The sequence below is a fragment of the Delphinapterus leucas genome, chromosome 16 (assembly GCF_059928025.1).
Source record: "Delphinapterus leucas isolate spDelLeu-1000000601 "Yukka" chromosome 16, BTC_Dleu_Yukka2, whole genome shotgun sequence".
Classification (NCBI taxonomy): Eukaryota; Metazoa; Chordata; class Mammalia; order Artiodactyla; family Monodontidae; genus Delphinapterus; species Delphinapterus leucas.
The window spans coordinates 55,712,138-55,740,047 of NC_143144.1; the positions used below are offsets into that span (position 1 = coordinate 55,712,138).

The 27,910-nt window shown below is 40.3% G+C and overlaps 1 protein-coding gene across 1 annotated transcript in view; it reads left to right on the forward strand.

Moving 5' to 3' along the window:
- The window catches only part of CC2D2B (coiled-coil and C2 domain containing 2B), a 110,535-nt gene extending 87,053 nt beyond the window's left edge, over nt 1-23,482 (forward strand). The window contains exons 27-35 of the mRNA XM_089897289.1: nt 2,020-2,202; nt 2,345-2,542; nt 5,703-5,792; nt 8,379-8,492; nt 10,719-10,853; nt 11,250-11,372; nt 15,826-15,884; nt 17,425-17,602; nt 19,468-23,482. Of these exons, the coding sequence (XP_089753415.1) occupies nt 2,020-2,202; nt 2,345-2,542; nt 5,703-5,792; nt 8,379-8,492; nt 10,719-10,853; nt 11,250-11,372; nt 15,826-15,884; nt 17,425-17,602; nt 19,468-19,656 (1,269 nt within the window). The 3' untranslated portion in view covers nt 19,657-23,482. The remainder of the gene's footprint in view (nt 1-2,019; nt 2,203-2,344; nt 2,543-5,702; nt 5,793-8,378; nt 8,493-10,718; nt 10,854-11,249; nt 11,373-15,825; nt 15,885-17,424; nt 17,603-19,467) is intronic.
- Nucleotides 23,483-27,910: the final 4,428 nt, after the last annotated feature.

Below are 27,910 nucleotides of genomic sequence, written 5' to 3' on the forward strand. Positions count from 1 at the left end.
GTTTATTGGTAATGGTGAGACTGATGATTAGCATCTGTGGCACCCCCAGAGGGCTCTGCTGTTGGGTTTTGCAGCAAGAAAATGCCTACGTGGCCAGCAAAATATAAAAACCCCATTCTAGATTTCATTTGGGGCCCTGTTGCTTACAGAGACATGCCAGTTACAGATGATTCAGAAATGAATTTTCTACCTCAAGGAGTTCACTGTCTGTAGAAGAAAACAACCATTTCAGTACAACATGGTAATGCTGTAGGGCTTTGATAGGGGCATGAGATTGGTACTAGGAGAACACTGAGTAAGGGGTACCCTACCCTTCCTGGTTTGGAGGGGGAAGCAAGGGGGTGTTCAGAGGGGTTCGGGGTAGGTAAGAAGGGAATGAGGAGGAGGATGAAAGATCAGGGGAATATTTACAGAGGAGATAACTTTTAATCAAGTCCCTAAAGATGCATTTATCAAGCACACAAAGTCATTTGACTCAGAAGGATTTATGTGTCTATCAGTTAGTACTGTATTCAGTCATATGCAACAGAAAACCTGACTAACAGTGGCTGATGTAAGAGGTCTATTTATCTCACAAAAAAGAAGTCTAGATGCCAGTGCATCTGCTCAAGAATATCATCAAGGATCCAAAGCTACTTTTGTCTTTCTGTTCTACTCTCCTCATCATGTGACTTTCATCCTCATAATTGCACCTCCAGCCTCATACTCATGCTGCAGACAGGAGGTGGGGTGAAGCAAGAAGGGGCAGTGCCTGTATCAGGAAAACAGACACTTCCCCAGAAAACCTCTCAGACTTCTTGCACTTTACTTATGTGACTTGGTCACTACATGGCTGTCATGTTACCACCTAAAACTGTTGGTACGAAAGGAGAAGAGAATGGAGGAGAATAGAAACGTCTGCGTATTATGCAATCACAGGATGTCATGAGGGAGCACGTTGAAAATACAAGTGCTGCAAATAAAGAGCAACGGAGATTTTAAATTGTTGGAGGTATAGGGCTTCCTATGTTTGTAAATCCCTGCAGGTGTTTCTCAGTCTCAGGCCAGATCCTAGGATAGAGAAGTAGTTAAGAATGTGAGCTTCAAAAGGGGGACCAACCGGGCTTCCCTGGTGGCGCAGTGGTTGAGAGTCCGCCTGCCTGCCGATGCAGGGGACACGGGTTCGTGCCCCAGTCTGGGAAGATCCCACATGCCGCGGAGCAGCTGGGCCCTTGAGCCATGGCCGCTGAGCCTGCGCGTCCGGAGCCTGTTGCTCCGCAGCGGGAGAGGCCACAACAGTGAGAGGCCCGCGTACCGCAAAAAAAAAAGTGGACCAACCTGGGTTGTAATCCTGGCTCTACTACTCATTAGTTTTGTGATCTTGCACAAATTACTTACATGCTCTGAGCCCCAGTTTCCTTATCTATAAAATGGAGATAAGAGCGGTGTCTACCTTATTGAATAATATGATCTATATCAAGCACTTGGCAGAATGCCTTGTACATAGTAAGTGCTCAATAACTATTAGTTATATTAGTATTATTATTAGTTATTATTGTAAGTTATCTCCTCCCAAACATGCGCGTGCACACACACACACACACACACACACACACACACACAAGATCCCTCCTCCAGTGGACTTTGGGTCATCCTTCCTGCTGTTATGTTTTTTTTCCTCTTTCCAGACCCAATGCAAAATGTATCATGGTCTTTTAGCATTTTCTCTGAGCTTAAATTAGATCTTCTAAGAGCTTTTATCACTCTGGTCCATTAACTTGCTTCATTGTTTCATCACTTTCTTACTTCTGCCTTCTCCACGTACTACATATTAGACAGGGACCCAGGGTGTCAAGGTTGCCTGTGAACAAATCATCATGGAGAACCTTACCATCCTTGTGCAAGTACCTATTCGTAGAATCAGCATGAACCCATGCAAGCCTGTTTCCTGCAATGGAGAAGACTGAACTGAGCTATACTATATTTGACTGATGTTTATTTTCATCATGCAGAACCCATTATACTGATATACTCTTTCAGATTAGTGGAACATTTCAAGTAAATATTCCACCAGTTTTGCTTGGGTATACTTGGAGTGAGACTTATGTGTCTCCTAAAGAAGATTATAATGGACAGAACTTAAAAGAATGTACCTTCTTAAATATTTTTGCTACTATTGAACCTCAAATATCATTTGCCATCTGTCATCCAGAACTAAACAAGGTAGGTTTTACAATGAATTATTCTCATATATACTATCAAAGAAGTGTTAATTTCAAAGCTGACAAAAATGAATGTTGGCTCTTGATATTTTCCTGTGGAGACAATATAGTACAATGTTGAAATATTTTAAACTTGATTCTAGTTTTCAGGTCAAATAGATGTTTTGGAGAGAGCACAGAATTTTAAAAAAAATTGTAAGGCATTATTTCCTGAACGAAGAATCACAACTACTGTTTTTAATGATGAAGGGGTACAGATCTTAGTAACAAGATATATCAAGGCATTGAATCCGCCTCAACAACTCCTGGATATATTTCTTCATGATTCTAATGCAACACTTGTAAGTTATATTTATTTTAGTAGCTTTATTGTGATATTCGTATACCATACAATTTGCCCTTCCAAAGCATATAATTCAATGGCTTTTAGTATATACACGGAGTTGTGCAACCATCACCACAGTAAATTTTAGAACATTTTGATCACTCCAAATTTATATTTATTTTAACTTGTTTACTTTTTATTATTAGCTTTGAGTATAACTTTCTTATTAAAATTACTTTACCTTCAGAGACAGCTTCCTGAGAGAGAAACCATCTATGTTGCAATGTGTCCTCTTGAGCACCAGATGGAAGAAAACATTTCTTCCTGATCCCCTTCACTTCTGCCCACTTGTACTAGAGAGTCACTGTTGCCACACCAGTTCACGTGACCATATCAGCTTCACAACTTTTCTGTCAAACTTTGAAAAATGACACAGAAAAATTCCTTTGACTTCCAGGCAAAATTAAAAGTTATGTTTCTAAAGGAGTTGTGCCCTTCTAAGGATTGCTTCTTGTTGTATGTGGGAGTGAAGAAACTATGTTTTTTTGTTTTATTTATTTTTGGCTGCCTCGGGTCTTCATTACTGCACACAGGCTTCCTCTAGTTGCGGCGAGCGGGGGCCACTCTTCATTGCGGTGTGTGGGCTTCTCATTGCGGTGGCTTCTCTTGTTGCAAAGCACGGCCTCTAGGAGCGCAGGCTTCAGTAGTTGCAGCACGTGGGCTCAGTAGTTGTGGCGCACGGGCTCAGTTGTTCTGCAGCATGTGGGATCTTCCCGGACCAAGGATCAAACCCGTGTCCCCTGCATTGGCAGGCGGATTCTTAACCACTGTGCCACCAGGGAAGTCCAACTATGTTACGTTTTGCTCTGTAAACCGCCAACATAACACTTCCCACCCCATCCTTATGTGGCTTTATGCATATCTGTTATTTACCAGCTGACAAAAGAGACGTGTACCTGTATTCATTATGGACTCAGAAGAGAATGTAGCTTCTTCCACTTTGAGAAACGAAAATGTGAAATCAGAGATCTAGTCTCCCGTTGAAGAAAAAAATAAGCTTTGCAGACACCTTTACTTTATAAGGTTGGAACAGCAGCACCATCCATGAAATACAAACCACAAATTTTACTGTTTCTGAAGTTCCTATATTGTTATTAATTTGGGTCTTAAGTTGATAGATTCCACAGAAGGTGATAAGTATCTTTTACCTCTCCCTCCATTAGAAAATTAGGTTAATAATGGATTTCTTGATCAAGAGCATCACCACTTACTAAAACGTACATGGAGAGAATAATCAATAAACAGGCTTTCTAGGATCTTTTTTTTTTAAGTCTTCTGCAACATTTATTGATAAACAAGAAAGGGGTTTTATTTACAGTTTTAAAGCTCTTTTTTGTCACTATTATTAGTAATTTTCTATCTATGTATGGTAATAACCAGTTTTAAAAACACTTTATGATTTAAGACTTTAAATCATAACATGTCTGTTTAGCTGGTTAGTTCTCCCCTATACTTCTAAAAGGGAAATTGTACAGTGCAAGAGTCATTCATTGGGGTTAGATTTATTAATCTAGTTACCTACTAGTTTGACATCTTAGGAAGGAGGTAATTGGTTTTTTTAATGATGGATAAACTTGTGCTGGTGTTTTGGATCTTATGATGCTGAGCATGTTCTGCACTGGTGCTAATGTTTAACATAATTTTATATTTACAAACAAACATACCTGCTACCCAGAGGCAAGTATTAATTTAGTCCATATGGACTACCGACCCCTCTTGAGACTGCAACATACATACTCCTAAACACACTCATACATAGTGTGTTTAGACTTTAAAGTATCTTAACCCATTTCTGGACACGAATGTGTTATAAACCTCCTGATTTGTAGCAACATATAAAAAAACACTGCTATTAAAAACACTTCACAAGTCATTGTCAGCCATTGCTGGCATTCTGTCACTAGAGAATACACAGCAATATCTGGTATCTTGCAAGCTTTCAAGATAGCCTGGTTTTTAAAAGTTGGTCCATTAGTTGTATCTGATGGATGTAAATTTGCCTTCTAGTTCACTTTGTGTCAAGAGCTAAAACTGTGAACTTTCTCTTATTGGTGGGTAATAACTGAAAATAAAGATTTTATTTTCATGAAAAAAAAGAAAAAATAAGCTTTGATTAAAGGGCATCTATGAAAAATCATTTACACCTTTTATTTATTCAGGCTTGATTGAGTCAATTGGCTCTCCTCAGAAAATTTGTATTATTTCCCAGTATAAAGCTCTTACCTGGATTCTTTAAGCTAAAATCAAAAGTCCTAGTTTAGATCACCTTTTGCCACACTCTGCTTTTCCATTACGTGTTTCTTCTTGCCTGTTTCCTGACACCGAAAGTCCAAGGAGATAATAATGCTCTCAGATTTCTTTCAAGGACAATCTTTGCCTTTTTAAAAAAGCATAAATCCTAGCTCCTTTGCTTATCAAGGATTGTGAACCATGTTTAATTAATTGCATGAAGTCAGAAAGGTGACCAGTGTAGGAAGTCATAATAGTGCATAAATGGTAGCTATTGTAAATCAGTGAAAATGTTGGTGACCTTTCTGTGTTAGCTCATTGTTTATTTGTATTCCTTTCTTCTTTCCTACTCTAGTCCGAGTCCTTATCTCCAGCCCTATAGGGGGAACACTCCACAATAGACCTTCTGTTGTTGGAGAAAGTCGGCTGCACCAATAACTTCTTGCTGCAGCAACTTATAACTAGTTTTATTTTATTAATAAAAATATTTCTGCTCGATTTTGAACCTAAAAGTAAATCAAACTTTTGCTATTCTTCAACATCTTTTTTCATTTTTTAAACAGTTATACTTTAAAGTATACATGTAATGTATTGTGTTTAAATTTTTTACTTATTACAATGAAATGTACTGGTTAGCATGCATGCTCTGAAGTCACGCTAACTTGGGCTCATTCCCAGAGACCCATAAATTGTGTTAGTGTGTGACCCTGAGCAAGTTACCTTAGCACTCTAAGCTTGTTTCTTCTTTTGTAAAATAAAATTAATAATAGTGTGTACTTCATAGGCTTGTAGGATACACTAAATATGATGACAGTGCGTGTAAAGCACTGTGCTTGGTGACAGGCATATAGTATGCTCTCAGTAACTGTTAGTTAATATTATTTTAGGACCTCGTTGCTCGCTTTGTATCTTTGATTCCTATTATGCCTGATACACTGGACGAAAATGATGGTTTTGATATATGGATGACATCAGAGGTAACAAATTACATTTTATAATTTAAATGTATAGTATTTCTTACTTGCTTTTCTTTTAAAAGAAACTTTTTAAAAATATTATGCACTTATGTAGTAATTTGCTTCGTGCAATGTGAAGGCAATTGATAATTTAATACAGCATTTTCAGCTCTATAACCATCCGTAAAAATAATTCTTAAAGACCAAAATTCTTATTCAACATTTTAAGTAGCTCATAATATTGAGATTCAACGGGAATCCCAGGAGTACAATATTATGACATTCTCCAGAGAGAAATATGGCTTGTTCACTGTAGACGTGGTCAGACCCTGAAGTCTAGCAGAAATACCACCACTTCCCAGAAGCTTTCCCCAGTTTTCCCACATCTGAATGAAGAGCTTGTATAGCAGTGCTCTTCCTTGGCACTTGGATTAAAATTGTCTTTAGTCTGATTTCCAAGTAAAATACAGGCCCCATGCAATATTTGGGACATATTTATACTAAAAAACTACTTGTTTATCTGAAATTCAAATTGAACTAGGCATCCTATTCCCCGCCCCCCTCCTAATTAGAGCACATTTTCCATTCCACCTTAAATTATATTTAGTTGCTTATATACTGGCCCTATACCCACACACTGTACATATACATCCCAAGTTTAATCTCCTTGAATGATAAGGAAGATTTGATTCTTATTTATTTTTATATTCGTCACTTGTACGTACTTTAAATTTAGCAGGTATTCAATATTTTTAATGGAAGATACCAGCATGATGGGATCCTAAGAGAAGGACACTCTCCATCTGGAACTGATAGTCCTGGCACTTATCTAGAATGTTTTAGAGGTTAGATTTTTTAGCTGAAATGGACTTAGCGGGCACAGGACTAACTTAATAGGTCAGCTACCCTGCCTTCTGCTAAGTGGGAGTAAGAGAGATACAAGCACGTGGTTTGTTTTGGGACCCAGTGATTCAAATCTGGTAAAACTCAAAGAGGTGTCAGTTAACTCTAGATTCTTCTTAGACTCTTCAAACTAATCAGAATGTGTTCAGGGGTATTATGATCCCGCAGAACATTGAAAGATAGCCTCTAAAGTAGCTAAAAATAACCATAAAATAACCATTCAGGCAAATACTAGTGCTCCCGAGTGCCCTCCAATCCAAACAATACCCATAATCCACAGGTTACCACAGTCATAGGCTTCCTCTTGGCTAATGTCTTCCCATTGACATGAACTGTTTGGACTTGGGATACCCATGAGTGAATGACTAATTAGATTGTCACAAGACAAGAGTTATTTCTCCTACCCAACGTACAGTCTTGGAGTCAAACAAACCTTGGTTCAAATCCTACTTCAACCATCTGATAGCTGTGTGACCTAAGATAAGTTATTTAGCTGCTTTGGACCTCAGTTTCCTCATCTGTGTCATACAGGGGTTTTGAAAGGATAGGCACCTGGAATGCAGTATGTCCGTTACCTACTCTCATCCATTCCCTCCTTCTCTTATGAAATCCAGTCAGGGGAACCTCCTTGGCCTGACATTGAAGACTGCTCATAATCTGCTCCTCATTCTCCTGTTCACACACATCTTTCAGAAGAGCCACGTTACCATCCTCCCTAGCCTCCATCCCTCACCATCACATTCAGCCGGTGTGTACTGATGTGGCCATATCAGTTGTTAAAACATTGAAATGCTTCCAGACTGGTAAATAGTCACTCCAAGGGCTCCTGAGCGCCCCCTCCCCAAGCTCCCTGACCACCACAGCCCTTTCTCTGGGACTAATGAAATGGAAGCACATGTGCAGTCTAAATGGTGCAGCCGCTACTCAGCAATAATACATCATTGCCATATGAACATTTGGGCCTGTACATTTTGTTAGATCCTTTGATTTTTTCAAGCCAGAAATCCAGAGTTTTGTATGAGATCTTACACTTTTTAAAAGCATTTCGGGGCCAAACGAAACACACCTATCAACTAGAACTAGGTTACAGGCCACTGGTCTGCCACCTCTGCTGTGCTTTTTCTCTCCTGCTACCACTGCTTTGCTAGGCACCCTGTATGTGATTACACCCAGCCCAACTGTTCAGCTCTTTCAATTAAAGAAGTTTCCATTACTCTTTCTGATTGGGCTCCAACTCAGATCTCTTCCTGTCTTTCAGTTGAGAGCACTATGTTGGTACAGGACAGAGTGTAGCTCCATTGACCAAAGGATCCCTTCCTCCAAAAACACTATGTGATTTCCCATCAGGTGAAGTTCCTTAAAATATCAGCCAAGATATCCCTGTTTTCCTAGGGTATTTGTCTCAAACAAAAATGCTCCATTTTGGAGGATAAAATTATTGGGTCACTTACACAGTATCCACATTAATTATCCCATGATAAAGGTGATCCTTATGTTCCAAGTTAATGTTCTCTCTTTCTAATGCCCTAGTGTTTTAACAGGCAAAGGGTGCTGGAGCTTTCGGCTTTGCAGTCATCTTAGTGACCTGGCAAGAATGTGTGTGTGAGGGTTTGGAGGGACTCTAAATCTGTTGAATGCTTGCATTACTCAACTTTCTCTCCTCCCCTCCTTTTTTGTGTCCTTGTTGCTTTTGTTTTGCCTTAGCGCTGCATCAGTTTGGCTATTGGAAATAAGGAGGAGCATGCCATACTTCTCTGTAATTTCTTCCTGTATTTTGGAAAGAAAGCTTTGGTCCTCCTAGGAACCTCGATGTTGGAAGTAAGTGTTGGACTTAATATTTAAATAGTGTAAACAAACTAATTAGCTTTTAGCTGCAAGTTTAAAAGACTTCAACTCCAAGTTTCCTTCTTTTCACAAGCTAATTAGGAAATTTCCTAGGCGAACAATTATTTACTTAGGAGGATAATGTTCGTTCATCAAAATTTCTACAATGTAAAGAATGACTTCCTTTTGTTTTTCTTCTTCGTAAAGTAGTACAAATAATAGTGCTACTTCATGGAGCTACTAAAAATATTAAATTACATAGTAAATAGCACTGGGGACAGCACCTGGTTTATGTGGAAAATGTTCAATAAAATGGTGGTGGTAGGTGATGTAGTAATAGTTACAGTAGTAGTTATAGTGGTTGTTAACCATCATCACCACCATCATCTTTATGTGTCCCTAACACGATATTTTAAGATCCTTAAGAAGTACTTCTTCCTGTTTTACACTGCTCACTTTTTAATCGTGTAAGAAGTGGGCCAGAAATTTATGTTAACCTACCTGAAATTTTTACAACTTATATACACCTGCATTCAAGCCTCCAGAAAGCTGTCTTCTTTTTGATGTTTCTACTCCTACTATGAATATCTTGATAAGTGTCAAAAACTTCCAGTCCTGTTTTATGGTTTTTGTCATGATCATTTATTTCTCTATATTCCCTTAATTTCCCCATATGATCCCCCTGCTGTAGTTTTGAGTGCCACTAGATGGCAGTAAACAATATTTCAACAAACATTTTTACAGTTTTACCTCTGAGTCAACACTGGGTGGCAGCACTCATCTGTGCCTTTCACCTCTGCTACTGGTTGAGGTGAAGCCTCTTTACTGTAAAGATGAGCACAGTGATAAAGAGCAAGAGCTTTGGAGTTAGGGAAACCAGGCTACACAGCACAGTGTTAAGAGTATTGATTTGGGGCTTCCCTGGTGGCGCAGTGGTTGAGAGTCCGCCTGCCGATGCAGGAGACACGGGTTCGTGCCCCGATCCGGGAGGATCCTTACATGCCGCGGAGCGGCTGGGCCCGTGAGCCATGGCCGCTGAGCCTGCGCGTCCGGAGCCTGTTGCTCCGCAACGGGAGAGGCCACAACAGTGAGAGGCCCGCGTTACCGCAAAAAAAAAAAAAAAGTATAGATTTGGAGGTCAAAGAGGATTTTAAAAGCCAGAAATGACGTTTACTAACTGTACGATCTCAGCCTTATTTCTCTGAGCCTCGTTTATCTCCTCCCCGAAAAGGAGTAATTCCATTTACTGTTACCCTAGACAAGCTTCATGTGAAAGATGGGCACGACAATCACCCCGCCTCACAGAATTCGGAATTCATGTGAGAAGCTTGGTGTGAGCGCTGAGTACAGTAGCCGGGGTGCTCGATAACTGTTAGGGCGTCATTATTATTGTTACCTGAAATTTTTACTCTTTGCTAAGTAAGAAAGGTTTATACTTCAAAAGTATGTGCAGAGCAAAATAATCACATAATGGCTACTTTTATTCCTCAGGTGCTTTCCTGTGTAATTTCTCTCTGGCCTCTAACTCCGTATCTTGCTCACAAAATTAATTTTATGGCTTTTCAACTTCACTTGGCTTTTCAGAGCCTTAGGCAAAATTCCATTCCCTAACTCTGCACGGTGTTCACCCTTGGTCTCCAAGTATATTCCACATAAAGCAGGGCTAATCCCTATAGCACCTTTGTGTGAATTACACAAAAGCGCCCCTACCTCAAAACCCTTTAGTACTGGCTATTGGGAATTGGTCATAATATACTGATTTTGTTAGAACAACATATTTTATTGCTATGAGGGTACACCCTTCAGGACCATACGTGGCAGCACTAGCTCAAAAGTTCTCATTTGACTCCTCATGCTAGCCTGGGCCTGAGGATTTCAGTTGCTTTGGTTTTATCCTTTTCAAAAAAATTGTAAAGGCCCTAAAAAAAGGCTTTTAAAAATCAGAGATAGCAGGGAGTTCCCTTGTGGTCTAGTGGCTAGGATTTTGGGCTCTCACTGCCGTGGCCCAGGTTCAATCCCTGGTCAGGGAACTGAGATTCTGCAAGCTGTGCGGCAAGGCAAATAAATAAATAATACAGGAATAAAGAATAACCAAGGTAACTGGCAATATTATCTATTAAAAAATCAGAGATATCACATGCTTACACTGTAATTTCCACATACGAAAATGAGTGAAATCAATCATCCACCAAAAATGACTTTAACTCTTTCTTCGTACAGGGACATGTGGCTTATGTATTAACGCCAGAAACTGATGAATATTTGCTTTGGAATCCATTAACTGGGCAATGTCATAAGCAGTTTGACCCATTTTGTCCCTTACAAAGTGTAGATTGTTTGTTTGATGGTGAAAATGTAAGTATATGGCGGGGGGCGGGAGGGGGGCGGGATCTTGAGTTATCTCCTCAAGAGTTAAACCTGTGGTTCTGTACACTGACCATATGTTAGAATCATGTGGGAGCTTGGAAGAAGCTATAGATGTTCAGTTAGAATCCCTGGGGTGTAGGGCCAGGGGAATCTTTTATCCCCAAGGCTCCTTGACGTGATTCTGCAGTGCCTCCGAGGTTGAGAACCAGCGAGCAGTCTAGCGTGCACACACCCCTGGAATCTCTGTACCTCCTGCCTCAGAACCATCCTTGGCTTCCGCCACTTCACTGGGGAGTAGGACTGTAAAATTTTGCTCCGTCCGAACCTACTATGGGCTTCGTACTCCTGTGGGCCTCTACTGATTTTATGTTGATGTATTAATAGGTCTGGTTTAACATTCAGCAGAATAATTCACCAAGGGCTGTATATTTTGACTATTCAAAGGAAAGTTTCTGGAAACAGTTGCTTCCAAAAAATTATCAAGGGACGAAAGCACAAAGCATACAGGTAAATTATACTTTTCCAGGTGTGTCTCTATGAAAGTTACCATTGGTTCTAATCTTAGGAATTGTGACAGCTCTTATGATGTTTATACAGCTGATTGCTTATTGAATTATTTGGCAGTGTTAATAAAACCTAGTTTTCTCTGCCCTCCAGCCTGAGTTTGGGCTATTGCGATCCTTTTTCTCTACTTGCAGAAAAGAGGGATTGAGAAGAAGGTATCATCTTAATTGTGAATTTAGGTTTTAAAACAAAAATTTTTTAATGTTCATCATGAAACATAAAAAATAATGTCAAGATGGTGTAATAAGTTCTTACTTTGACCTAGCCCTTCTACTACATATCCATAACAGTGATAAAGTATAAAAACGGAAAAACAGAAGGCTTGTCTGGGCCCCGAACCATGGTAGTTATCTCATGGAATAGAAGCAGGACAGAAACACTAGCAGTGAGTGGGGCCCAAAGAGGACGGCACCAAGGTCTGAAAATGCTTCATGAAATCCAGAGAACCAGAGCCAGTCTCACTTTTTGAAGCCAGGGACTGTGTTGCGGCTCCCCTACTTTGCTACTCTTGAGAGGAGATGGGAAAGAAAAGCAGCAGACTCACTGCCTGGGGCTCAGGAGGTCAGAGACCAAAGTACAGAGCTGAGAATCAGGAACCAACCTAATCACCAGATGGCTTGTCCAGGGGATCTATGATGTGCTCACTACTGCTTTGGGAAGGCACCCAAATTCCATGTCGACAGCTGTCTCTGGATTGAGAGCCATGGGATGGCAGTGTGCAGGCAACTGCACAATTCAAAAGCTAGGAGCTATGACCCAGAGGAAGAAAGAGAGGGGGGATGAGAAAAAGGACAATGGAAAAATAGGAAGAAGACAAGTCACAGAAGCAGAAACTCTAGGGCTCAACGTCACTCATAACGAGGGAAATGCAATTTAAAACAATAGAACACTATTTCACATGTAGAAGACTGGCCAAACTTTTTAAAAAGTGTGATCACATCTAGTATTGGCAAAGAGGCAGAGAAAGGGTGGGAGTGTGAATTGCTATAAACACTTTAGAAAGCAGTATGGTAAGGTTGGTAAAGCTGAAGAAACTCAGCCTCTGATCCACCAGTTCATCTTCTAAGTATATACCCTAGAGATACACGCACAGGGAGACAAGTACACGATGGTCATTACTGAATTGCTTGAAATAGCAATAAATAAATAAATAAAAGGAAACAATTCATCAACCAGAAAATGGGCACATGAGTTATGAATACTCCTACTATAAAATATTCTATACAGCAGTAAAAAAAAAGAATATATGAAACTACTTTACTGTAGCTCTCAACTTGGCTGTACATGCATTGTATCAGAATGTCTGAGGGAAGAGCCCACGCGTTGGTATTACTTAAAGCTCCCCATGTGATCCCACATGCAGCCAAGGTTGAGAACTACTGACCTAGAGCCACTGTTATCAACATGAATGAATATAAAAAATGTAATGTTAAGCAAAGTAAAGAAGATGTGAAATGACACACTTATATGAAGTTTGAAAAATATATGTTGTTTACGTATATAGAGATATATACTGATAGTGTAAAAGCTTGCATGGGAATGATAAACACCAAATTTAGGGTAAAGTTTACCTTTGGAAAGAGGGAAAAAAAAGAATGATATCAGGGAGCAGTATACAGAGTACTTCAAATCTATCTGTAATGTTTTACATCTTTAAAAAATACCTAGAACAAGTATGGAAGAATGCAAAGATTAGATATAGCTTGGTGGTATGTATGTTGGGTGGATGTTCATTACATTATTCTCAGTGCTTTATCTGAGAATGTTTGACATAGTTCATAATATCAAAAAGAAGGAATGGTGGTTGTGGGGAGAAAAATCAAACAGTATCAAAGTGTAAAAAGTGAAGAGTTTCTCTCCTCTTCAACATCTTTTTCCCACTTTCTAAGAAATAGCCACTGTTGGTAGCTTCTTGTGCATCCTTCTGAACATTCTCCTTGCAGATGTTTGTAAAGTCCTTATAAGGAAGGGGAAGTGTGCTTATCTCTCTTGAGCAAACCACATTTGTGGCATCCACAGACCTTGCTTGCTTTTCCCATCCCAAAGTTGTGACTTTAGAAAGCAATATGCTGCCTCCTAGGGGGGAGAATGATATATTTAGAGTTGAGGTTTTTTGTTTCTATTAATCATTCTCTTATTAATTCAGGTAATGTGTATTGAGTGCTGCAGCGGGCCACCACTGTTTTAGGTATAGGTACCACGAGGAAAAAGACATGTCTCAGTGCTCTTGGAGCTTGTGTTCTAGAGGAGGAAACAGAAGGAGACGAGCACTTGCTGTACAGAGCGATAAATGCTATTATAGAAGAAATGAATGTGCTTTGGGGAGCACTCAGCAGGAGGCCTGAGGTGAAGGGGAGTTGCAGGGGCTTCCTGGGGAAAAAAAGTGATGACTAGCAGAGTGAAGAAGGGTGAGCAGGAGCTGGTCTAGATGGAAGTTAAGGAGGAGAATGGTCCCAGCACAGAGCGGGGACAGCAGGCATGAAGACCTGCAGTGGCAAGCAGATGTCTGTCGAGGAGCTGAAAGGCCAGCCTGGCTGCTGCCAAGGAGTGAGCAGAGGACAGTCAGAAGCCAACATCACCAAGGCAAGGGCTGCCATAATCAAAATTATATTTTTAAAAGCCACTAAACCCTTTGTCAAGTTGAATATATAAATATAAAACTCATAGTTGCCTTTGACTTGTATCCCTACTGATTTCTTTCCTGTGGGTTAATGGCCCTTGATCTTCTGCCTTGTCGCACACATACCGGAACAAACCACTACCTGTGGTGAACACTGTTGTCATTTTTTTTCTTCATCGCAATTGAGAAGGCAAATTTGAGTGTGTATGATGAGAATATGGGTATTCAGAGATGGAGTTAACAGGGAAATCCTCTCGAAGTTTTAAAGGATATGAATTCCCTGAAAGGGGCCTTTGCCTGAAAAGAAAATAGACTAACACTCCATAAACTTATCAAGTCAACATAACCCAGGCCTCTTTTTCAGGCCTGAAAGTGGCCTAACTAATCCGTAAGCGTTGCCAGGATAGGGGTGCAGGGGATTGTTTTGGAGGGGCAGACAGTGGCTGGTGACAGCAATCAGGGACTTCAGTTTACCTGTCCTGACTGTGAGAGTTGGTGGCCCCTGTAAGGTGATGCCGCAGTTTACGCTTCCCTTTCTCCCGTGTCTCTCATCTCCTGCCGTGTTCACTGTGGGGAAAGTCACTGTGCTTGAGCCTATGCTCTAATCTAGTGGCTCTCCAACCACGGCAGGCATCAGAACCTTCTGGAGGGCTTGTGGAAAAATGGATTGCTGGGCCTTACCCTCAGAGTTTCTGAATCACTGGGTCTGAGGTTGCTGGCCTGGGGGCCACATTTTGGGAGCCACTGGCTTAGATCGCCACCTGACAGACTGAGCCCCCTCAAATCACTCCCGAAATTTTCTAAGACCTAGAGGCCTAGCAAATGTTTCCTTCTTTTCGTACAACCCTCATTCCACTCATGAGGGGGAAACATCTGTCCGTGTCTCTATAGCTCCTCTATTTCTCAGCTCAGAAATATCCTAAGTAAAAACCGCCTAAACCCAACCCCTCCCTCTTGTCTATCTGAGCCCTGCAGGGAGGGGAGGAACGGGTTAGGTAGCGGGGAGGGCGTTGGAGAAGTCCCCTCCTCCTCCCAGAAAATCCTGCTCAGGGGGCAACATGGGGAAACATGGTAGAGCATTGCTCTCTGCTGTTGCTGGGGTGCCTGGGGCAAAGGCTTGGAGACGGGGAGACTGAAATGGACTCTGCGTGTATGTGCGAGTGTGTGCACATGCGCACATGCAAACACAGAGCCCTGACTCCCGCCTGCTGAAAGGAACAAATAATCAAAGGAGGAAGATGATACACCATGCTACAAGAGTAATAATAACAATAGTATCTGATCTTTGTTGAACAATATGTGCCAGGCTTTACATGTATTACTTGATTTTAAAATCTTTGCATGGTCCCAGGGGAGTAGGTACTGTTATTGTCCCTCTTTAAAAGACGTGGTAACTGAGACTCACAGAGGTTAAGTGACTTCACCAAGGTCACAGTTAATAAGTGGAAGATACCAGTGCAACTTCCAAGATTATCTGGTAGAATCAATAAGCATGTCAAATGCTTGTTTGAATAAACAGATGGGGACAGCAGATCTTTTTCTGTCATGAAAAATATCTTTTGTAAATCCATTCTCCCTTCCATGCCCTGGTGAAGTAGTATTAAAATCAAAGGGAACACTGTGATCTGTGTTACCTTTGTGCCTCTACCACTGAGTGTTTTTGCCACATGAGACTGGTTTAGGTTCACCCTCATTATAATCAGCACTCCAAGGGGCGACTGACGTAAAGATGGTCTCCCTAGAATCTTTTCTAACTTTCAGTTTTCTGTATTTCAGCCTGAAGAAATAACTTATTCTGATACTAATAAAAGCATGGTAGAAGATCTAAAGAACAGGTATGATCTCTATTTATATGTTATGATTATCATGTTTTCTCTCTAATCTCTCATTCAGCCACCCTTCAGTCCTCTAACCCAGTCTCTCAAAATACCCATTGGATTCAGCAACAGAAGCATGAAATGGAGATTATAATAGTTACTTCCACTGAGTCATCTGTCTCTTGGTGCATGCATCAAAAATCAGCCCCTCTGCTATCCACGGCACTTTTTGAAAAAACATGCCAAGTTAAATATGGTTGCATCTGGAAAACATTGTGGGCTGCCGTTAGGAAGTTCTCAACACAGACACCTATTGAGCCGTATAGTAATAATAATGCAGTAGCTAACACTTCTTGAAAGGACAGGAAGGTAAATGGCCCACAACTTGGTGTGTGGTAAAAACAGCCAAGCTGGGTGGCAGCAACATCAGTACTGTCCCTAGTAGGCACCCCTCCCCCTCCCCCACCACACACACACACACACACACACACACACACACACACACACACATATGTCCGGAGGAGTTGTTGAGTCAAGCCCAAAGGGTCACAGCCTTGCAGCAGACCTCACTCCTACTCCAGATGTGTCAGAAGCTTCTAGATCTGACTACCTCCAGTGACTCATGCTGACACAGCAGGCTGGCATGTAAGCCGCTACCAACTAATTGAAACAGAATATGACAAAAATCATTTTGCCACTCCCTTTTCTCACTAGCACACAACTCTCACCTCTTATTCCCCTCCTTCTTCCCCAACTCTTAACAAAGAAGGAATAAAAGCACTAGGAAAATGGTCCCCAACTTCTGGTTTTCATCAGAAAGTGCTTCTAGAACTATTTTAAAATATAGGTGCCAGAGGTCAAGACCAGACCTGTTGAATCACTATCTGGAAGACAGTGAAATATTTTGATAAAGTCCTACAGGTGATTCTGGCGTATAGCCGTGACTGAGACTCTCTGCAAACTCGAAACCGCTTAGTTACTTTATGGACTCAGCCGAGAGGAGAGGCCCAGCAGCTTCTTCCGGAGCACACAATGATCCTGCCCAGAGGAGAAGCTTCCTTCAACCAACTCACACTGTGCTCCACTTTCTCCCCTCCCCGAAACAGTTCCTCAGCAGGCACTGTTTTAGAGGCGGCATAGGTAGGCAGAACTCCCTGCGCTTGTGGAGCATACATTCTGGTAGGGAAACTGCTCGTCATACTGATCAGCCCAGTGCTTCATTTCCTCCCAATTCTGCTTGCTGAATTAGCTGACCCAGTTACCCCACTCCTGCTAACATTATCCCAGACAAGATATCTGAATTTTTGTAAAGGCATTTCTTGGAAACACAATGTCTTATGTCAAAGGAGGGTCTTGGAGAATAGGAATGCCAACCCAGTAATCAGATGGTAGGCAAATCACACCCAGTAGGCAGATATCCCTAGCCATAGAGGTCTGGTTTTCTCCTAAATCAAAAAAGTATCATTCTCATACTTGAGAAAAAGTGACAAAACTTTTTTCCCATTTATTTAAATGAGTTGTAATTTATCATAAAATAATCTTTGCATTCTTACCTTAGGATTGAAAGAACTCTGAAATATAAAATAATGGAATGGCGACCTAAACAGCCAACACGTTGGAATAGACAATGTACTTTCATTTTAAGACAAATCCTTCCTAAGTTAGAGCTTGGCACCGGAAACTTTGTTTCATCTGAAGAAGAGAGTGAATTTGAAAGGCTGCTACAATTTTACTGGGTTTGTATATGATTTAATGCATTAATGTCATTTGTTTTATCTATGTTATTAATTGCCAGATGATACTAATCTTAAGTATCCCTGAAATGCCTTTTATCTTGATCTTAGGTGATACATGCTATGGCATTAAAATGCATTTACTTATAGACGGAGAAATTTCAAATGTAGTGAGTAACTAGTACCATGACCAGATTGCGTGACATTTTCTTGGAATCAGTTTTTTAATGTATAAACCACAAACTTTGGAAAGAGATAGCCAAAAGGAAACCACTTGCAACTAAGAAACTAAAAAATGATTTCTAGATGGTAGTAATAGAATGGATTCCATGTCCTTGCTTCTGGGCAAGAGGACTAAGGCAAGCTTCAATATCTTCTACATGCAAATTATTCTCAAATTTATACATCCAGCCTGGACTTCTGACCTCCTCTCATATATTCACCAGCACATTTGACATCATCATGGATGGTAGAAAGGCACTTCAAACTCAGTTAAGTCCATAATCAGACATGGTGGGCATCTGGTGTATTGTTAGGGTCCTTCTTTTCTTCCCCTATGATGTCCTTAGTTCTGGAATCCTCTCACCTCCTTTTCCCTATGAATTGTTCCAGTGGGTTTTTGGAAGCCCCAGCCTCCCAAGAGTGATATTCCTTCCCCCTCCTATCCCGTAGACTAGAAGATGTCTCCTCGGGAAACCCTCTAAGAGAAGAAAGGAAGGAATCTGTTGGGAGTTTATACTCAGGCTGCCAGGGAGGGATCTGCAGGCACTATTCATTCATGAATAGGGAGGAAGTTGTTTTGTTTTGCTTTCTTTTTAATAGAATGAGGGGGTAAAGAGATAAGCCAAGGTTTAAAACTTGGAGTTCCTTTGTAAAATTATCTGCTATTTAATAACACACATTCATAAACCTAGACCGAATCCTGCAGCTTGGGTTCAAATCCTGGCTCAACCACTCATTAACTTTGACCAGATTGCCTAACTTCTCTATACCTTCTACCCCACGGCTCAAGATAAACAGGGATAAAAAGAGTTACCTGCTTTGTGGTTGTGGTGAGGATTAAGTGAGCTGCTTAACCATAGCACCCAGCACTGAATAAATGTTAACTATTATTTGTATCCTATGTGGCAGCCATTGTGCTAGACACTTGGGGTTATGACAGTAAACAAGACCGATACAATCTTGAGCATTCACAGAGACTGTGGGCTAGTTTGAGAAATAGACCAGAAAACGAGTAATTGCAGTATATTTTATTAAATAAGCTAGGAAAGGACAGTGTCCTATGCAACCACAAGAGAAGAGCACATCAACAGATTTAAAGATCAGGAAAAGCCTCCCGAAATAAGCAAACTAAGTCTTGAAAGAAGCTAATGATTGTCCTTTGTATATTCTTAAATAGATAATTTTACATGGGACCATGTTCCATACCCTTTAATCCTGTCATATGGTTATCAATAAATATAAACTGAATCAATGTTAAATAAATTCTTCCAAAATGCTCCCTTAAATCTGTCACTTATAGGATCAAGGTTTCCTTGTTGGCAGTTTGCTATTCCAGAAAGGGTGCAAATATGTGGAATGTTAAGTGTGCAGGCTCTGGCATTAGACAGACCTGGTTCTGCTCCTCTCTCTCTAAAGTGGCGATTATAACAAAGCCTACCTCAAAGGGTTGTTTAAGGATTAAATATATATGTGAAGTATTTAGCATTGTGCCTAGAACATAGTAAGCACCCACAAAATGATAACTATTACTATTATTTTATGACTTCCACTTCTTTGAGGCTTCTGTAATCTCTTTGCATCCAGTAATTCTCCGTCACCTACGTGACCGTAATGTGGTTTTACGTGTTATTCTGCCATTTGTCTAGGTCGCAGGATTTCCTATCCAGATGCCATACACTGATGTACAGTCAGTTATTGATGCTGTGTATCAAACTGGAATTCATTCCTCTGAATTTCCTCAGACAGAATTCGCTCTAGCTGTGTATATTCACCCCTACGCAAACAACATATTATCTGTTTGGGTCTATTTGGCTTCATTAGCGCGATATCAGTGAAAAGGAATAAGGGAAAAGGGAAGGATTGTACATATGCCCCCAACCAGAAGCCAAACTTTTCTAGTACTTGGGATTTTCCTATTTATCCTCAAATCCAGACAAGTGTGAGCCCAATTTTTGGTTCACTTAATAGAGTTGGGCACAAGACTCACTCCCTGAGTCTTTGAGGACAAGCATAAATGACCTCCTCACCGGAGACCTCGTCAGGGAGGACACTTTGGGAAGTCTGGCGCCTTGGGTCGCTGTCTACGGTAGGTCTTATTCTGGGAAAGAAGCAATTCTGACTTCTCTCTGAGCCAGTGTTACTCAAATTGGGGGCCCCGCACCACCTCCATCAAAATCACCCGGAAAGCCTTATTGAAAATGCAGAATCCCACATCCCACCCAGGACCTACTGAATGGGGATCTCTGGGAGTACAGCTCCAGAACCTACCTTATTTTAAACAAGCTCCCCAGGTAACTCTCTTGACCAGTTAAGAGTGAGAACCTTACCTTATAGAGTGTTGTCTTTACTGAAGTGAGGCTAGTACATCTGATGCTGGTTCTGATGGAATTCCAGGCAGAAGTTATTCAAATAGAAACCCAAGGTCACTGCTTCTCGTGAGATAAAAGATTATTTCACTGGTTAAGAATAAGAGGGAAATATGCCATGTTGGGTTGAGGACCGCTTCTGGGGGCTTCTCAAAAATTTTCTCTTTGGATGCCACTGACCTGAAGTCATTTCATCTCCAAGTATTTGGAAGGGACTCCCAGGAAACACTACCTAAATGCTTTCCTGATTCTGTGAGAGAGGGAGAAAATGGTCTTACCAAATCCCAGAGCTCCTTATTTTCTTAATGAGCAGCCCCCCATTCTGCCTCTGGCACTTTTCTGCTGCTTTTCTTTCACAACGGTGCCCCCAAGGAGACCCATCTAGGGCCTCAAGAAAGAGTGGCTAGGTATCTAAGTAGGAAACACTGTACTTTCTTGTATTTGATTGTTCTGTGCTTCATTGAGAAGAGTATTCATACAGTTTATTTAAATGTGACATAACAACTTATTTTTTTAAATCAAAAGATACAGATTTCCAAAGGTTTTATATGATGAGAGCAGTTTTATATGAGGTAAAAGTCATAAAAAGAAAATTCACTTCTCCCGCTGTAGTAGCACTGGGGCTTCTTGAGTCACTCCCACAAGCAGAGAGCAGAGACCCCAAATTCATCCTCAGGGAACCCTCAGTCTGTATCCCCTCCCCCAACATACCTGCATAGGTTGATGCCAGAGAAGACCTCATTTATTTGCGGGGTGTTAGTCTCGGACCAAACTCAAGATTACTAGAAGAGTAGAAAGAGTGGGTATGTGGGTAAAGAGAATGCTTTCTCTGCAAGGTTAAAACCTAGTTATATATGTCCTCTGGCATGCATGAGAAAAATGATCAGAATTTTTGTTTTTATTTGAATGTTTGTGTTTAAATGCTATAGGAAGTTTTGTTGTTAACAAGCCTCCCACACTGATTGGGGTAGCACAAAATCGTATCTATGAAAAGCCAAGTTTGCCAAAGAGATGCTGAATTCATGCAGTTCATTTTGTGACACACTGAATGTTTACATAGCTATTTTGTTAATTGTTTGTGGTTTTAGAATTGATAGGCCACTTAAGAGTAAGGTAGAAAGTGTTCATAGGCGCGTGTGTATTGTATTCTGTATTATATGCATTTTAAAATATGTGTATGTGTTTCCCAACTAAAAATTTTTCCTAAAAGTTGTGATTGTCTATAATGAACCATTTTTTTCATTTTACTGTTTTAAAAATACGTGATATTAAATGTAACATGCAATTATAAAATTCTATGAATCTTTCCACAAATAATTACAAAGCATCCATTATGTACCAGGCACTTTATATGTGCTGGAGGACAGTAGTGAAAAGACATTCTTACAAGGGAAGTTTACATTCTTACAAGGGAAACAGCTCAGAAGCAAATAAACAGTAAGTAAGTGAGATCATTTCAGGGTATGATGAGTGCTATAAAGCAGTGGTCCCCAACCTTTTTGGCACCAGGGACCGGTTTCGTGGAAGACAATTTTTCCACGGACGGCGGTGGTGGAGTGGAGGGGGTGGGGTGGGATGGCTCAGGCGGTAACGCGAGCAGTGGGGAGCGGCAGATGAAGAAGCTTCGCTCACTCGCCCACCGCTCACCTCCTGCTTGGCGGCCCGGTTCCTAACAGGCCGCTGACGGGAGGCTGGGGACTCCCGCTATAAAGGAAGCAAAAAGGTTGGCATGATGGAGAAGGACTTTGCTGGGGATGGAGGATATAAGCAGTGTAGTGAGGGAAGGCCTCTCCACGGAGATAATGTTTGAGCAGAGATTTAAAAGATGATTTATCAAATAGAATTGCATTCAGTTGCATGTAACAGAAACCTAATCACAGTAGCGTAACCAAATAGGGATTATACAACTGCCAGGTGTGAAGGAGGCAGTCCAACTCTAGTGCAGTAGCTCTGGGATGTCAGAAGTGCACTAATCTTCGTGCGTCTTCTTCACCATCTCTAAGGAGACTTCTATCCTCTTTCTCAGTGGCTCTCAAACTTCAGCATGCCTAAGAGTCACCTGAAGACTTTGTTGAAACACAGATTGCTGGGCCTAACCTTCAGAGTTACTGATTCAGTGGGATCTGGGGTGGGGCCTGATAATTTGCATTTATAACAAGTTCCCAGGTGATACTGAGACTGCTGACCTGGGAACCACAGAGGCCATGGCCTCGCAGTCATTTTCATGGCAAGAAAATGCAGAAAGGGAAGGAGGAGGTAGAAAAGGCCTCTGGTTTAGCTCTTTTAAAAGGCTTTCCGGGAGGCTGTGTCCAGCAACTTCTACTTACATTCCATTGGCCAGAATTGCATCACTCCTAGCCACAAGAGAGGCCAGAGATCAAGTATTTTAAATGGACATATTGCTCTCCCAGTAAAATCAGGGTTCTGTTGGTGAGGAAGTAGGGGGGGATGGCTATTGGGTAGACATCTGTGACTTCCACAGTTGAGAGGAAGCCAGTCATGCAGAGACCTGTGGCAAAAGTATTTGAGGCAGAGGAGACTGCAATTACAAAGGCCTCTAGTCCAGAAAGAGACTTATATGGAGAGGGAAGGGTAGTAGCACATAAGGTTGGAGAGGTAGACAAGGACCAGATCGCACAGGTCATGGTAAAGAGTTTGTATTTTATTTAAAGTAGAACAGCAAATCAATCATTGAAAGATTTTAGGTAACCGAATAAAGTAGTATTTTTCCTTTTTTATATTTGAGAACACTTAAAAATTATTTTTAGAGGGACTTATTATTTGTGCATAAAAATGATCATGTTTTAAAGTGCAGGTTTTCTTTTTCTTTTCCTTTTCTGCTTGGGTCCCTGTCCCACTATTCTCCCCTCCTCCACCCACATTATTCACTCCACCCACCCCCTTACCAACAGGTATCTTCCACTTACCAACATTCTCATGTACACATATATACATATATTCATATGTTCCTGTTTGTTTTATAAAAATGGGACCACATTGTGTATGCTTTCCTGCATGTTATTTTTCTCCTTCAAAAATAGTGAAAATACTCCAAGTAAATGAATTCATTCTTCTTAAAACATCCATATTATTCTAAAGTGCGGGCAGGACCACTACGTGCACTTAAGCAGTTTGTGTGCCACACAACTCACAATTTATGTGCAAGGACCCCTGGAGCTGTATACTATGTGACAGCCCTGGTTGTGAATATTATCTATTATAGTTTATTCATCATTCTCCTACCGATAAGAATAACTTCTGATCCAGTTGATCAAAGTGTCGTTTAGTTTTTCTATATCCTTACTGTTTTTCTGTATACTAGTTCTATCAGTTACTGAGAGAGGAGAATTGAAGTTGCCAACTGTAATTACGAGTTTGTCCATTTCTTCTTTTAGTTCTATCAGTTTTTGCTCCATGTATTTTGAAACTCTGCTGTTAGATGCACACAGATTTAGAATTTATGTCTTCTTGGTGAATTAACCCATTTATCATTGTGCAATGTGCCCCTTTATCCTTAGCAATTTTCTTTGCTCTGAACTCTATTTTGTCTGATGTTTATATAGCCACTCCACCTTCTTTGGATTAGTGTTTACCTGGTGTATATATTTTCATCTTTTTATTTTTAATGTATCTATATAATTATATTTGAAGTGAGTTTTTTGTAGATAGCATATAGTTGGGTTATGTTTTCTTTTTTAATACCTTTTGACAATTTCTTTTTTAATTGGAATATTTAGACTGTTTACACTTAATACAATTATTTATGTTTAGGTCTACCATTTTATTATTTGTATCCCATTTGTTCCATTTGTTTTTGTCCCACTGTTTTCTCTTTCCTACATTATTAGGTTATTTGAACATTTCTTAGCATTTCATTTTAATATATCTATTATTATTATTATTATTATGTTATTTATTTATTTATTTTTTGCGGTACGCGGGCCTCTCACTGTTGTGGCCTCTCCCGTTGCAGAGCACAGGCACTGGACGCGCAGGCTCAGCGGCCATGGCTCACTGGCCCAGCCGCTCCGCGGCGTGTGGGATCCTCCCAGACCGGGGCACGAACCTGTGTCCCCTGCATCGGCAGGAGGACTCTCAACCACTGCGCCACCAGGGAAGCCCCTATTATATTTTTTACTATACATTTTTGTATATATTTTTAAAAGTTTCTTTGAGGATTGTAATATACATAGTTAACTTTTCACAGTCTACTTAGAATTTTTTTTTTTACCACTTTAAGTGGATTGTAGAGCTATTACCACCTTATATGTTTCTTTTTTTTTTTAGGTTTTTTTTTTTCTTTTTCTTTTTAAAATTTTAATTTTATAATGGAGTATAGCTGATTTACAATGTTGTGTTTCTTTTGGGTGTACAGTAACTTGATTCACTTATACAGAGACATCTATATATTCTTTTTTTTTTTCTTTTTCCTTTCTTTTTTTTTAATTGGGGTATAGTTGTTTTACAATGTTGTGTTAGTTTCTACTGTACAGCAAAGTGGAGTACCCTGTGCTATGCAGCAGGTTCTCATTAGTTATCTATTTTATATGTATTAGTGTATATATGTTAGTCCCAATCTCACAATTCATCCCACCCTCCTTTCCCCCCTTGGTGTCCATATGTTTGTTTTCTACATCTGTGTCTCTCTTTCTGCCTTGCAAACTGGTTCATCTGTACCATTTTTCTAGATTCCACAAATATGCATTAACATACTATATTTGTTTTTCTCTTTCTGACTTACTTCACTCCGTTTGACAGTCTCTAGGTCCATCCACATCTCTACAAATGACCCAATTTCGTTCTTTTTTATGGCTGAGTGGTATTCCATTGTATGTATGTACCACATCTTCTTTACCATTTGTCTGCCGATAGATATTTAGGTGGCTTCCATCCACCTTATATATTTCTTTACATTTCTGCCTTTATGCCATATATATATATATATATATTTTTTTTTTAATATAAAGAATTGTCTCATGCAATAATGAAGGCTGAGAAGTCCCAAGATCTGCAGTCGGCAAGCTAGAGACTGAGGGGAGCCAATGGCGTAAGTTCCAGTCTGAAAGCCAGGGGGCTCAAGACCCTCAAAGTGTCAGTGTTTTTGTTTGAGTTTGAAGGCTGATAAAGATCTGTGCCCCACCTCATAAGCAGTCAGGCAGGAGGAGTTCCTTCTCATTCACAGGAAGGTCTGCCTTTTTGTTGTATTCAGGCCTTCAGCTGATTGAATGAGGGCCACCCACATTAGGAAGGTGTGATATTATGATATAATAAATATATATTTGATCTTTGTCTCAGTTCTGACACAGAGCTTCTAAAACCCTTGGAATTTCCTGAGTGATGGGGGTGAGAGAAGTATCTTTTGATATTCATAAGCCCCTTTCAAGCATATACCTGAGTTCATGCTAACAAGGTACCTCTTGGTGGGCCCCTAGGTAGCTTCAGGATGGGGGCTGGAACCAATGCATGATTAATTAAATCACTGGCCATTGGTAATTAACTCAATATCCAACCTGTCCCCTCTCCCTGAGAGTTCCAACCCTTTAAACACATATAAAGAAGAACTAATCCTTAACCTTCTCAAACTATCCCCAAAAAATTGAAGAGGAGGGAAACTCCCAAAGTCATTCTATGAGGCCACCATTACCCTGATACCAAAATCAGACAAAGACACTAAAAAAAAGAAAAAGAAAATTCCAGGCCAGTGTCTCTGTTGAAGATAGATGCAAAGGTCCTCAACAAAATATTAGCAAACTGAAATCATTAAGAAGATAGACAGATAGATAGACAGATGGATAGACATGTACTTGCCACCATTCTGTTACTTGGTTTCTGGTGGTTTTTGTAGTTCTTCTCTATTCTTTTCTTTTAGTTTCTTCCCTTGTGGTTTCTCTAGTGGTATGCTTGTGTTCCTTTCTCTCTAGTTTTTGGGTATCTATCGTAGGTTTTGATTTGTAGTTACCATGGGATTTATATATGTTGACCTATAACTGTATCTACTTGTTTTAAACTGGTATTCATTTAAGTTTAAACATATTCTAAAAGATCTACATTTTTTTACTCCTCTCTCCCCTGTTTTGTGTTTTTGATGTCATATTTTACATCTTCATGTTTATCCCTAAACTGTTTATTGTGTTTATAGTTGATTTTACAATTTGTGTCTTTTAATCTTTGTACTAGCTTATTTAAGTGGTTGATCCACAGCCTTTACTGTATATTTGCCTTTACTAGTGGGATTTTCCCTTTTCTATAACTTCTTACTTCTTGTTGTAGCCTTTTCTTTTCCACTTAGAGAAGATCCTTTAATATTTCTTCTAGGGTCAGTTTAGGATTGATGAACTCTTTTAGTTTTTGCTTGTCTGAGAAGTTCTTTCTCTTTCCTTCAATTCTGAACGATAACCTTGCTGGGTAGAGTATCCTAAGTTGTAGGTTTTTCCCTCTCAGGACTTTAAATATATCATGCCACTTCCTTCTGGCTTGCAAAGTTTCTTCAGAAAAACCAGCTGATATAGCCTTATGAGGTTTCCTTTTGTATGACTCTTTGTTTTTCTCTTGCTGCCTTTAGAATTGTCTCTTTATCTTTTGCCATTTTAATTATTATATGTCTTGGTGTGGGTTTATTTGGGTTCATCTTGTTTGGGACTCTCTGCTTCCTGGACCTAGGTATCTGTTTCCTTCTTTAGGTTTGGGATTTTTTTCAGCCATTATTTTATCAAATACTTTTTGGCACTTTACTCTCTCTTCTCCTTCTGGGAACCTAATGATGCAAGTGTTCATACACCTGATGCTGTCTTAGAGGTCCCTTAAACTGCTCTCATTTTTTAAAAATTTGTTTTTCTTTTTGTTGTTCTGATTTGCTGATTTCCATTATTCCATTTTCCAGATCACTTATGTGTTCTTCTGTATCACCTAGTCTGCTCTTAATTCCTAGTGTGTTTTTTAATTTCAGTTATTGTATTCTTCAGTTCTGATTGGTTCTTTTTATATTTCTAGTTCCTTGCTAAAATTCTCAGTATGTTTCTTTATTCTTTTCCCTAGTTCAGTTGGCGTTCTTATTACTAATATTTTGAACTCTTTATCTGGTAAATTATCTATCTCTTTTTCATTAATTGTTTTTTTCAGATTTTTTATTTTTTCCTGTTATTTTGTTTGGAACAAATTCCTCTGGCTTCTCATTTTGCCTGCCTTCCTCTGTCTCTATGAAATTACATGAGGGACTTCCCTGGTGGCGCAGTGGTTAAGAATCCACCTGCCAATGCAGGGGACACAGGTTCGAGCCCTGGTCCAGGAAGATCCCACGTGCCGTGGAGAAACTAAGCCCGTGCACCACGACTACTGAAGGCCGCATGCCTAGAGCCCCTACTCCACAACAAGAGAAGCCACCGCAATGAAAAGCTCGCGTGCAGCAATGAAGAGTAGCCCCCGCTCGTCACAACTAGAGAAAGCCTGCGTGCAGCAACGAAGACCCAGTGCAGCCATAGATAAATAGATAAATTTAATTAAAAAAAATTAGGTGAAACAGTTACCTATTCCAGTCTTAAAGCGTTGTCCTTGCATGGGAGCATTCCTCTGCAGTCTACACTTGGGATTCGGTGGGGGAGGTGGATCTGAAGTAAGCACAGGTCATGTCTTCCCCCCAGAGTGTGCTGGCAGCTATCACTTGGTGGGAGATGGGGCTGGAGGGGGACGGGCTAGAGCCTGAGCCAGGTGTGAGCCAGGGCTTCTC